Source organism: Anopheles arabiensis, chromosome 2 (genome assembly GCF_016920715.1).
Source record: "Anopheles arabiensis isolate DONGOLA chromosome 2, AaraD3, whole genome shotgun sequence".
In the NCBI taxonomy this organism is placed as follows: Eukaryota; Metazoa; Arthropoda; class Insecta; order Diptera; family Culicidae; genus Anopheles; species Anopheles arabiensis.
The window spans coordinates 87,049,891-87,063,423 of record NC_053517.1 but is presented as its reverse complement, the minus strand read 5'-3'; the positions used below and the strand labels follow the sequence as shown (position 1 = coordinate 87,063,423).

At 42.9% G+C, this 13,533-nt stretch overlaps 1 protein-coding gene across 7 annotated transcripts in view; it reads right to left on the bottom strand.

The window, feature by feature from the left end:
- LOC120896670 (AF4/FMR2 family member lilli) overlaps positions 1-13,533 on the bottom strand; it is a 141,344-nt gene that overhangs the window by 86,469 nt on the left and 41,342 nt on the right. For 5 of the 7 annotated variants that reach the window (XM_040300972.1, XM_040300971.1, XM_040300974.1 and 2 more), the window contains exons 3-6: positions 4,362-4,532; positions 3,614-3,712; positions 2,757-2,882; positions 696-1,325 (exon numbers count right to left, since the gene is read on the bottom strand). In XM_040300972.1, the coding sequence (XP_040156906.1) occupies positions 696-1,325; positions 2,757-2,882; positions 3,614-3,712; positions 4,362-4,532 (1,026 nt within the window). The remainder of the gene's footprint in view (positions 1-695; positions 1,326-2,756; positions 2,883-3,613; positions 3,713-4,361; positions 4,533-13,533) is intronic. The other 2 variants (XM_040300975.1, XM_040300977.1) reach the window with 2 other exon arrangements.

Sequence of the window (13,533 nt, the reverse complement as noted above, 5' to 3'; positions counted from 1 at the left end):
TTATTTTTCCATGTTTTTACTTTAACTGGACTGGAAAAGCTTTGTAATTGATAGATAAATATGTTGTGCGAGTATTTCAGCAGTTTCCCCATTAAAAAACGATGAAAAAACTGATTAATTTTGAGATCCCGCACGACCATTCCCTCGATGACCAAAACAAGCTTCCACCAGCCGCCGCCAGGAGCACTAGTGAAAATTGAAATTACACCAGAGAGTACGATCAATGTAGCCCGGCCTTAAAGGCCGGGCTACATTGATCGTACTCGCACGCGTAATTTTGATTTTCACTAGCGCATCTGGCGGCGGCTGACCGAAGCATTTTGCTAAACAATTTGGAACCGCTCCAGAAAATACGTTATTTTTCCATGTTTTTTACCTCAACTGGACTGGAAAAGCTTTGTAATTGATAGATTAATATGTTGTGCAAGTATTTCAGCCATTTTCGCATCAAAAAACCAAGGAAAAACAACTTAAATTTGAGATCCGGCACGACCATTCCCCCGACGACCAAAAAAAGCTTCCTCCAGCCGCCGCCAGATGCGCTAGTGAAAATTAAAATTACACCAGAGAGTACGATCAATGTAGCCCGGCCTTAAGACCTGTAGACACCTCCAGAAACAGTCGTAGCCATAAGAGTAATAAATGCAATGGTAACATACTACAACCACCATATTTAAAAATAGTTTACAACTCACCTTGATTCATGTTGGCACTGGCGTTGGCGGCTACGTTCGCGAAATGCTGCTGTAGCTGCTGCTGAAGGGCTTGGTGCGGGGCAAGCTGCGCGTGAACGAGGGACGGCGGCGGCGGTTGCCCTATCTGATGGGCGGATTGTGAGTGCGCCAGCCCGGACACTAGCACGACACCGGCACCACCCGCACCTCCACCGCCTGGTCCACCATTTCCTCCTGACCCGCTGGCACCAGATCCTCCTCCACCACCACCACTTAAACTAACACTTCCGGTCAAAATGCTGGCCAACGCACTGCCAGCCGTACTACCACTGATCATGTTTGCACCGATTACACCACCACCACCACCACCGCCCGCACCGGTGGATGAATTGACCAGCTGTCCTCCGGGACCCATAGCACCGCCGCCGCCGCCACCGCCCAGGATGGCCGACAGGTTGAGTGAACCAACCGGCGTGCCGACACCGCCCGGACCGCCGCCGAGGCTGCTGATCTGCTGGGCCGATTGCGATAAAGGCACGTTGTTGCTCGCTATGCTAGTACTATTTGGTGCGTTGACAGAGGTTGCGAGATTTGGCAGGACGGCACCGTTCGTTCCGTTCACTGAGTTGTAGATCGTGTATTGCTCCTCGTCTGTAACATTGGCACAGGATCAGGCAAGCAGGGGAAGAAAGGAGAAGAGAAAAACACAATTACATCAAGTTATTAACAATACCAACCATACAGAAACACCTAATGCGATACCACGTGCATGAGTGATAGCAATACAGTTATGAATAGTAAAACGAGAGTGCATTTTGTACAAACGCATGCGGACGAACGTATTTGCAAGGTTTTATATATTTAAATCTAAATGGAATTTTGAGCCTGTCGCTTTGTGAAGCACATTATTAGAAATTAAATCTATTATCATTACAAAAATCCAAAATTAAATAAAATATAGCACTGAATTACAAAAAAAAAACTTTGCATGCAAATCCATCAGCTCTTTGAAATAACGGTCACCGATTTGAGCGCCATCTAGGGTTCACTAGTTCAAGCATGTAACGTAGATGGCGCTCCTCTCGCGTGGTGATTTTGAAGTGGTGATTTGCACTGGGTAGGGGTTATTGTTTTCGCTAACGCACAGGCAGCCACACGATGGACATATAAAATCGAAAATGATTACGAACGAATTTCTATTGCAAAGGTCATAATGATAATAAAAGGATTTTTAAATTAATTTTTATGTTTTCATTTTATCCCATAATATTTCCATGCATCGCATTGGATCGATGATTGGTGATCTTATGACCGGTGCCATACAAGGAAAGCAGGTCGGCACACTAATACAAATAAATAGATGCCTCTTCCGTAAATGGTAAGACCAACTCTGAATTTAACAATTTCTGCCACAGACGAGAGTTGCTATTGAAGACAAGTGCAAAATGCTGAGCTATAATTCGGTCAATGGTGCAAAACGAATATCGCTGACATATGTCATACATTCGCAAACAAACAAATAACAATCCGTCCGAAAGTGAACTGCAATACCGGTTAATGACTAAGATGGATCGTGGGAGATTGTAGAGATGTGACTCATATTCACCACGCAAAAAGATTAAAGGTGGAAAATGGCTCTATTAACGATGGTGAAACACAAAAAAAAACGTTTAGCTTTCACAAGATAAACACACAAAATACGGAATTTTTGACAAATTTTCTAAGCTTACTAGTGTATAAATCTGATTAAAAAAGGATTCAATAAACAAACGATTAAAGTGTGACTATATGTGCAAGCAAGTCATGCCTAACTAACACACCAAGACAAAACTTATGAAAACACACAACAACATCGGCAGCGATCACATACAACAGTTGAAACAACAACAACGAAATTCAATTCAGTAAAAGACCGTAAACAAAAGAAAAAACAATCACATCGAATAGTGCGAAGAACGAAAATATATAAATACAAAAAAAACAAACGAGCACGCAAGTTAAGGGCAGAGAAGACACACGGGGGATGTGTTATGCTTCGGGTGCCCTCCGATCTGAAACCGGAACAGCGCCCCCACCACTTACTTGGACTGCGATAGTGCAACGACGCCATTGGGGGTGGCGGCGGCGGTGGCTGATGATGGAAGGTTTGCAACTGCCTGTGCGCTGAGGTGGACCACGTAACCGATTCCGTGGGACTGATGCAAATGGCTTCGGTGTTTTGAAGGTGGGTTTTTTCGTCATTGTTTTTGTGTGTACGTGGATGATGGGATGGGATTGGGGGGGGGGGGGGGGGAGGGACAGGGAGAATCAATCGTTGTTGATGGAAATAAGATGTGGTGGCAATGACAAACACGCGAGAGAGCAAAAATGTCAATCCCACACACACACACATACACATACACGTACGCACGCGCGCCCACACCCATACCACAGGTGATAGTCAACCAATAGAACAGGGGAAGTTCAGTAATTGCGTATATGAGATCGTTGTCGGTGTCATTGTTGATGTGTTTAGCGCGTAGGCATTTGATGGCGGACATACACCAGCAGTTCAGCAACAAACGGAAGCGGCATAACGATAAAAGGGGATGGGAAACATAACTCATCGATTAGAAACGTCGCATATCATGATGACCACTTGTTGTTTGCAACAATTCTAAGGTCAATTTTAATGGCAATTGTAATGCGAAATAAAAGTCGATTTACAATAAAAATCAATTGTTTCAACCAAAAGCATTAAACGAAACGAAAACTAATACTGGTACCCTTCAACAGAAATGTACCCACTACTATGAACCGCCCCCTGTGGCCCCCCTAAATGACCTACATTTTGAAAAGCAATTTTTGCCAATCGGATGAGCACTCGGTTTGGCTACATTGACCCCACCCCTCGGGCCAGCCACTGAAAAAGGTCCCACACATGGCGCGCTACTACTTACCAGCTATCGATAGTGCAGATGTAGGGCTTTCCGGTAGCAGAATGCCCTTTTGTACAAGTTCTTCCCGGTTGGCACGTACTGAAATTTTCCGCTCGAGCGCTGCATATTTCCATCGCGAACCATCATTTCGTGCAAGGTTTTAGCGAAATTGTTGAGGCACACAAGGCAGGGGTACGTGGGGGAGTGTATTGAATGGATGATGTACAGGGCAAAAGATGAAATATACGGGCCACACACACACGCGTGCAATCAGTTGAAAAGAGGTAAGAAAAGAGATTAAAAAAAAACGAAAATGTAAGGCAAAATAGAATACATAACAAACGCAAGCGCATGTTAATCAAATGTTAGATTGTTAGTAGGAATGAGGTTGGAAAAATGGCAATAAATTGTTAGTAAAATGGAAAAATGTTAGATTTAAAATGATAAACAAGAATAATAATGAAGACTGACAGTTTAATAAGAAAAAAAACAGCACAAACTCCAAGAAATTTAAAGCAAAAGAAATGAGTTTTCAAATGCAATTAGTGAAACAGAAGAAAATACAAATTCATAATAGGCAAAATCAAATCAACAGAAGCTGCTTCCTTGTGTACTACACAAACAGAGAGGGATACAGCATAAGGACAACCGTGTTGACCCTTACGCTCCAGAACCTCCACTCGCGAGCATGAAGCACGGACCGAAACAACAAAAAAAAGGCACAAGAAACAAAAGCAACAGAATCAATTAGCAGCCATTTGCAACTTACACTTTGAGGTGGACTCGAACTTTTCGCTTTTCTTTTTTCTCCGCCACTTCCACGGCTTGAACAGCCGGCCGAAGGCGCTGAACTTGCTGCTTTTGCGCTCTAGCGGCGGTGTCCGGGAGCCCGAGTTGAGGCTGTTCGAGCGCATCGTGGTGCCGTTCTGTTTTTTTGTCGCTAGAAATGAACAGGAAAGGTAGAAAAGAGGTAGGACATTAATTTAAATCGAATTGTAGCCAGCTGCTATATGCTTCAGGGAAGGTGTTTATGAGTCGACTTTCGTACATTGTTTTGCATAGAAGAGAGTTTGTTGCCGTAAAGTCTTGTGCCGTAAGGAGGCAACAAACAAAGAAGAAAATGTATGACATTCGAAGTAGTTGACTAATGGTTTTGAGACAGTTTTTTATTAGATTTTGTATCAAGTCCACTATTTATTTATGCAGTACCACCACCAACAAGACATGTCCTGCTTTAATAACTTTTGGAGAGCTTTTTTTTGGTGTTTCGGAACATTTCAACTGAAAATGTTTAATTACTCACACACGTCGAACAGTTGTTATTCATTATGTTTGTAAAAGGGCATGATTCATACGTTGACATAAAATAATCATAAATTATTGTCTTTCTGAAACACACAAACAGACGCCAAAAGCATTGGGACAAGCAAACACATATGCCTATGTATCATGGTGTGTGGAATAATTTACGGCATTTAAAGCAACTTTCATAATTTAAATTCTTTCTGTTAAGCGATAAGCTTCATTTCACTCCAGCCCACAATGGCAAAAAGTTTGTGAGATCCGTAAAAGGTGTGAGTAAAAAGGATTATTAAAATCATCAACACAGACAGAGTGAAGAAGAAATGAATGTTTTCTCTGCAAAACGCTGATAAAACACGGATTAACATAATACCTCTCTTCAAAAAAAGCTCTTTTGCACCATTTTATACCTTCAACATGAAAATGCGAAATTATTGCGAAATACTTTGCAATACAAAATATGATTGACGGTAAGCTTTCATCTGTTCCGTGAACATGGACGCGTTCGAAAGTATTACGCAAAATCCTTGACCGTTATTTGCATTTATCACTAGCGTTTTGTTTATTGCCTTTTATAGGATATATTTACTGCATTGGGGGTTAATAATATATTATGCTCCAGGAGGGAGAAGACCTCCCTTTACAATCTTGAACTTTTGTTTCCTTTATTTCTCTCTCTTTCCTTGGTGCTGGAATTTTACTTGAAGGTCTTACGTTCAACCTGCGAATCTTCAGATTGTGTTGAATACATCCTCCGGGTTGGCGATTTTTTGTTCAATTCTTCAATCGAGAAAAAATAACAGGGAGTGCCTTTGCTTCCACTCATAGCCAGGGCATGAAGTTTGTTTATAACGCGAGTTGTTTAAATGAGAAAAAGAAACCCCACACGCACACAAGCACATAAAACGTGTATTAAAGCACCATATACCACACGGCACTGCTATGCTGCTGCTGTGTAGGGTTCGATGCGTAGCACATGTGTGCCAGTGTGTAAGCTTCGCACCGTCTCGCATGGCAGCATAACTCGAAAAAAGGACGCAAAACATCGACGCTGTTGCGAGTTGGAGGAACGAGATAAACAATAAAAAAAAAACGCACACAGAGCACACACTCTGACCATGAAACCAAACCAAGTGGCCTTCTGATAAACGGTGAGAAAAGAAAAGAAACCGGTTCTGCTACCTTTTCCCATTTGCTTGGGTTGTGGAGCGGCAGCAGCAGCGCCCGGCGTAAACGACATAATGGGAAAGAAAACGATAAAAAAATGTATGCGTGCTCTGTGCACCGGCACATCACATCATGGAGTGCGAGAGGGAGGGCAATAGGATGAAGAATAATAAGATGATGACTGATCTTGCGGTAGAGACGAAATCCAAAAGCCATTTCGACAAGATCAGTCTGTCTCCACATCCCTCTGGTCGTCGTTTGGTTCCAGGTGATCGCCACGATCGAGAGCTCTTGAGCTCGAACCTTCATCCGACGAAAACCAGTCATAACTCCCCTCACACCTTGGGCCGCATGGCACCTAACATTATCACATCATCCACGCGATGATACGCTATTGCAGCAGCAAACATTCCAGTCCGATGACTTTGATGGAGACTTTTTGTTTTCTTTTTTTTCTCTCTCTCTCTCTCTGTGTTAGCTCATCGATTACGTTTTGGGGTGTACTGTTTGTGTGCGTGTGTATTCCCTCCCCGCTATATGCAATGGCATCCAACTGTACAGTGGCCTGGAAATGAATCTTGGATCGATTTCGTTGTAATGAAGCTAATGTTAATGATAGTCAACATTAGAAAATGTAGGTAGTAAAGCATACGAGAAGAGATAACGCATTCACTGTACTGTGAAATAAAAAAAACACTATACGATGATTGTTGAGATTATATTATGCAAAGCTGTACATTTATGCTCTGTAACCATATTTGGTATCGTTACAGTCATAAGTCGGTGGAATGTATTCTTATATTTTATTCAAAAAAATGGCAAAGCTTGTAACAATAAACATATTGACGAGCTGTCATGAAGCTGTAATAAGCCAAAACAGTCTAACGTATCATAACACGTCGTATCAAACCTTTTCTAGAGCAAATAAACGAGGGAAATAAGTTCAATTTTCGACAAAAGCCCAGAAGAAATCTCCCAGCAGGAATGATACTTTTTTTAGCGCAAATGATAATTTAATTTAATTCAATATAGCAACCTTGATTCTTATAAATAATCGAGTTTACGACAAACTTTAAGTGTTTGTCGTTGGAAAGTCATTGTTAAAAAAATAAATTTAAATAACAATTTCACCCGAAACAGAAAAAAAGTAGGCAGCAATTAAGCGCTACCTCAGTTATTTTCCAGCCTCCTACCAGCCAGCAACTAAAAACTAAACCAAGCACGTAGCAGACGAAAAAAAAAGTCACAAGAGAAAACAACTTTTTCGGCGAGTTTAATAAAAACCGCAAACTTTCGCCCGCCAAATAACAAAAACAACCAGATAACCGACCATTCACCGGCCGCTCCACTTCAAACATTAGCCACTTCGTAACGGAGCAGCAGGAAAGTTCTAATGAACCGAGAAAAGCAATAATGAAAAGCTTGCCCACTTTCGCAAAGTAAGTATTGCCCCTCGCCGTCATGTGACAAGCCTGCTGCAGCAGCAGCAACTTGTCGGTCGGGCACGTGTTTCACGTCACTTCCGAGTTACTGAACGACAAAAAAAAAACAGGACGACTGAGAAAAGGGGGTAGCAGAAAATCGACAAAAACAAATTACAACAACAACAACAACAAAAAAAACGTAGTACCAAAATAACCACCACCAACAAACTCGAGTGCGGACGAGTGCCGGTGGACAAAAAAGTCACTTCAAGGATTACACGAGGCTTTTGTCGTCTTTACCGCTTGTTTATCTCCCCGCCGCTACGGTAGGCCTTTGCCGGGGGGAATCAGGAGCACGAAAACTGACTTCGACATTTTGACGATCGAAACTTTTCCCACCTGACACCCCCCTGACACGGTCATTCCCTATCCTCCGCCACTTGTGTACTTGCCTTGTGCCAATATAGATTATGGACTCAAGAAAGCGGCCGGACGATGTTTATCATTGCGATGGACTTCACGGGCGTTTATCGCAGCTTGTGCAGCTCGGCCCGCAAATTCTGCCTGTCAGCAGGATGTCAACGTTGTGTTGAGTGCCCTAAACGAACGACATTAAGTGGATTGGCGGGCTTTGATTGGGAACACAGCGGTGAGAGTGAAGAAATCTCACCGTGATACACCAGACATTCGAAGTTTGCTAAAATGAAGAGCTTTTTGGTATGATAACCAGACGACGCTTGTAAAGTAAGAGTTGATCTTAACCCTCAAAAGAGCTCTTCTGGTTATCGCAAAACATTGACCTTTTGTACCCAATATATTTTTCACGTGAAGCGGATTCAACTCACATAATAAACAAAGAAAGCAATACCCCGAACACAAGAGATACTGCAAAAAAAAAATTGAAGTTCGCTTGTAAAATGACCTTAAAATAGCTCTCCTGGACCAACTGGTCCGTTTTCAGTGAACTCTACTTTGAATGAAACTTTATACCGGTGCACGGACACATAAAAAAAAAACGATACGGACACAAGACCCCCACGTACACACCCATACGCATGATACGTTTGCCGCACTGTATAACGCTGTGTGAGTGTGTGCGCACTGGCAGTTGATCATCCTCCCGCTTTCGGTAGCCAGGGTGAAGAAAGTTCGATGGAATGAAAACATAAAACAAATCCAATCACGTCCACGCCCCCGTCATGTTCAACTATCTCCGATAACGACCCAATGTAGAGGGGATAAAGTGATTGGAAAGATGTTCGCTTTTATTATTTTCCTTCATACACCACACGCAGCCAAACACACACGTGCAGCTTGTCGGGTGGGCTGCCTCGAGAAGCGCATTTCTGACAGTTTGGTACAAATTTCATCATAAGTAGGAGATTCAAGTTTTTCAACATATTGAAATTAAATGTTTAGAAGTAAATTGATACAGGCTATAGCACTTTAAGTTATAGATTGTTCCAGTCAGTCTAAGCAATAATCTTCAAAATCTCGCTTTATCGTCATACGGATAGCGTCTGTTGCCGAAGCACAAAAACGACACGCACTGTGCGCAGTCGTTGGTAATGGATGTCGCGACGGATAGTGCACACCGTCAGCTAGTCCACACACACACACACCTAGGGCGCCCATAACCGATGTGCACTCCCCGTATCGGTCATGGCAACGAAGTGACGACGGAGGTTGTCCGCTCAATTTGGCCATTCGCTTTGACCTCCTCTCACTCACCACTCTCTCCCACTCACCAGCCACTTCACCTCGAACGGCGACGCACCATTCGCGCTCGATTTATCCAATTCCAATTAATTAAGCTCAATCAATCATAATCTTTCAGGGTGGATCTATTTTTGCCAACGCACGGGTGCCTGCGACAGCAGCGCCAGCAGTTTGATACGCTTGTGGACCGTCAAGAATGGCTGGCACGTAATAGTAGGAGTAGGCAGAGGAAATAGATAGTGAAGCAGCTGATAAAAAAAAACGCCGTACGTACGTACGCATGAACGCTCGTATGCGTTGTGTGATATGAGGAATTCCCATTTGCTCAGCTAGAGTTTGAGAGCTGAGGCAGACAAACCGTCTTCTTGTTGGGCTGTTTCTAATCGATATTGATTGGGCCGGGTATGGCAGATACAGAAACGATGCACAAAAAGCACTCCAACTCGACTTAGAAAGTGTATAACAACTTCAAATACTATTATACACGAGAACACAATAGTAAAATGTAGTATGAATCAGTTTTACAAACATCAAGCAAAAATACACAATTCCAATTGCAATTATTTGCAGTTATAATCTCAGAAACTATCCAATAATGTTAAAGACAGCTAAATGACCCAACTGATAATGCTAAAATCGAAGTATCTGAAGTATCTCTTATATGTGCTAAGATGGAAATGATATCATCCATAAACGGGGCACATTAAGGATGCGCAGTAAATGAGGGATATCGAACGTCCTGATGCGAACTGACCCGTTCGGCGCATTCGTCCAGAAACGAATGACCTCTTGATGATGCCCGAATCCATCGAGAGCGCTACTGAATAAACGCCGGTTTTGGATTGATCGCTCCCTTGTCAGCACGCCATCGCACTCATGCCTGCTACACCCTTCAAACCACGCACCCATCCGGTCGCTTTCCGTCCATTGACGATTTATTGTGTTTTCCACGAACTCGTTCGCTTTGAACAGTCTCTTCACCACCCACTGATTGGTAAGTGATCTCTCCCGCTGTGTGCAAAGGAATAAAGAGAAGGCAACCAGTAACAACGAAAAAAAAAATACGTTGTCTGTATGCGAAAGAACGTCGTTGGTTCGTGGCACAGGAACAAAATGGATGCAGAAATCTCAGCCGCACCAATCCAACCCCGACAACGACGACCATCCATCCTCTCCCCTGCCACGCAACACAACACAGCCGAGAAAGCTCTTTATTATGGCGGCGGCTCCCGCATACATTCATAATGTGCTGTGATTGTCGGCCGATTATTGGAACGAGATTTTCGTTCGTTCGGTCTGTCGTTAGTTTTTTTTTGTCCATATCTTTGATAACTCGGGAATATCGCACGCTGGCAGCGGTTTTTCTTGGAGCAATTTTCTTTTTGTTGGTCGGTCAATATTACTCATCATTTGATGTTATTAGCCATGAGGACAGGAAGCGAGAACATGTACGATGAAATTAGGGAACGACGCGTTGGAGGGGAAATCAATTGAATTATTTTCCCTTCCTATCACGCATAGAGGGAGTCGGGGCGAAAACGGGAAACAATATGCTGCAAAGGAAAGTTAATTAACGATATTCGATTCCCGATAGAGATAGAGAGAGACAGCAAATTAAACCGTCTCTGCAAACCGAGGGCATTGAGTTTTTTTTTTAACATTCGTCTGATAATCTTTACATTCTATAAAGATGACTTTTTTAGTAAGCGCCAACTGCAGCGCGTCCGTTAGCTCGATTGGAATCAATCCAGCGCAAACTTTCACGATTTGCACTTCGCTCATGGAACCAAAGGCTCGATTACCGGACTAGGTGTTTACTACTCGGGCTACCCACCCTAAGTGAGCGTATACGAAAAGCCAGGTTGTCGTTCATCACGGGACTTCTCGACGGCCGTATTGACTCTCCGTCACTACTGGCTGCCATCAACCTGTACGTTCCGGCCAGGCCGCTCCGGACTCGGGCAATGTTGGCCCTCGACGACCGTAGAACGCAATTTGGCTCCTCTGACCCGTTCCTACTCATGTGCCGTGCTTTCAACGCAGTCAGCGACGCTTTTGAGCCGAGGATTTCGCCAACTGAGTTTAATGATCGTGTTTCTGTGTTAAACTTGGTTCCATAGTGCACATTTTTATGTTCTATGTTATTGTAATCCATTGTAAAGAACTCATTGTAAAACATTGCAAAAATGGTTCGAGAGGGCATTATTGTCCATCGATAGACAAATAAACATAAACATAAACAAGTGAAAAAGATTTCTTAACTTAATAACATGCCCGAAATGGGTTCAAGCCCTGGATTTACCAACTCCCAAACGTAGGACTGACTATCCTGCTATGAATAATCAATAAGTCACTGAAAGCTAAGTCATTATTGGTACAGGCAGGACTGACTGACTGACAACGGCTGTTGTGCCAAAGAAGAAGAAGAAGTTGAAGAAGAAGAATAAGATTTCATTCTAGGCAGAACAATAGATGCATTACCAAATGAAATACTACCATACCTTTCCAAGGAATATTTACCTGATACGACAAAAATACTAGGACAGGGGATTACTTGTATCCATTAATAAAAGCAGAGAAGAATGCATTCTAGGTATTCCATCGCAAACCACCTAAAATGCTTTCCGGAATGTACTTTAACGTAGATCTTTCCATTCAAATCCTAAGGCGTACAAAAGTACTAAACTAATCGAATAGTCTGGCCGATAAAGAACTTCGTCAAATTGAAAGTTACCAGCATGCATAAGTAAACGATACGATTGCAGCGACTGAGAGAGTAAAAAATGGCATCGTTGCACTCAATTCAACAGGGAACTATTACCATATTAGACTCTGACAGCTTGTGCCGTTGCTGCATCATCCTCGTCATCGGAGTCGTTATGCGATGCGTTCTTAAAATAGACTCTTATCGTATTTACTTGCTGCAAATCATGGCGCTTTTAAGAAGGCCCATACATCAACTCTAAACAGTACTTAAGATGATTAAAACTCATCATGGTGCGGTATCACTTATTGAAATGTGCTTTTAGCATCATGTCAGGAGCAGAAAATGTAAATAAAGATATCACAGAACATGAATGATTATAAATAATGAACTTGTTTTCAAAACACGGTGACAAATTCTGTTCTTATTTTGCACTGTAAATACGCACGCAAAATCCAATCAAATGTGAAACGCTAACAACAATATTTGTTTATCATTTCAATCTCGCATTTGACAATTTCAACAATCCGTATCGTCCCCCATCAAGAAAATCCAGTAACAACGCGGCATGTTTTACGAATATTTACCGATACAATTAGAGTACGGGTTTCGAAACACACCGGACGGAATTCACGTCACGTCCGTTAATGTATGCTTTAATACGTTGTTACAAATCAATACACACGTGTGTGTGCATCACAAAGAAAAGCTTAAATTTTACACCTCCACGCTAAACCTCAACACAACAGCGCCGTAAAAGCGAGCAAAAGAATCTGGTACTTTATTATTATGTAACGAAATGTATTCTCAGGTGTCCACCAACCACTCTCCGCTCACAACGAACCCACGAGTGTGTAACACGCTATCGCCCGAAAGCCCACCTCCTCCTCCTCCTCCGTGTTCTCACATTCCAAACGCGTCAATATGCATTATTCGTCACGCATGATTTAGCTATGCGTCACATGGCATTCGCACTAGCCGGTCTGTAACGTGTGCGCATCGACGAAGCCTGACGGAGTGGAACCTGTCAATCAACACGCGCGATAGCGGGCACACACCAAGAAAGTGTGCTTGCGATTGCTGCTGCTAGCCAGCGATTGAATGTCTCTGTTTCGCGTGCAAATCTTGCTGCTGCCCTTGTAAGAAAACACAAAATGCATTTAGAATTGTACGAAAATGGTAAGCCGCGTGTTGCTGCAGATTGACTCAATGCTAATGACTTGTCATGTAACGTGTGCAAAAAGAGAACGAACCGAACGTCAAAGGTAGGGTTTTTTTCTAACTTTGTTTTGCTATCGCTACTACTATTATTGTTATAATCAGCCGCTCAACTCTCAGACTGATAGGCACTGCATCGTCCCTCGTCCCATATGGGGTAGATAACCGACGACTGCTTGTTGTAAGAGAGCTTGCCAAAAGAGCCAATTATGCATGATTAGCGGGTCGAAAGTGGCACACACCAACACCAAAAAGTGGACCCCCGCGTAAGTGTGTTTCCGCTTCTTATCTCAAGTGTGGCGCTTACATGTTGTGCTTTGCACCACACTGCAGACGTTTCATAGCACACATACAACAAAACCCGTGCTGAAGATCGACTGGAGTGGTGGTGTAAAGTTGCGCGCAAA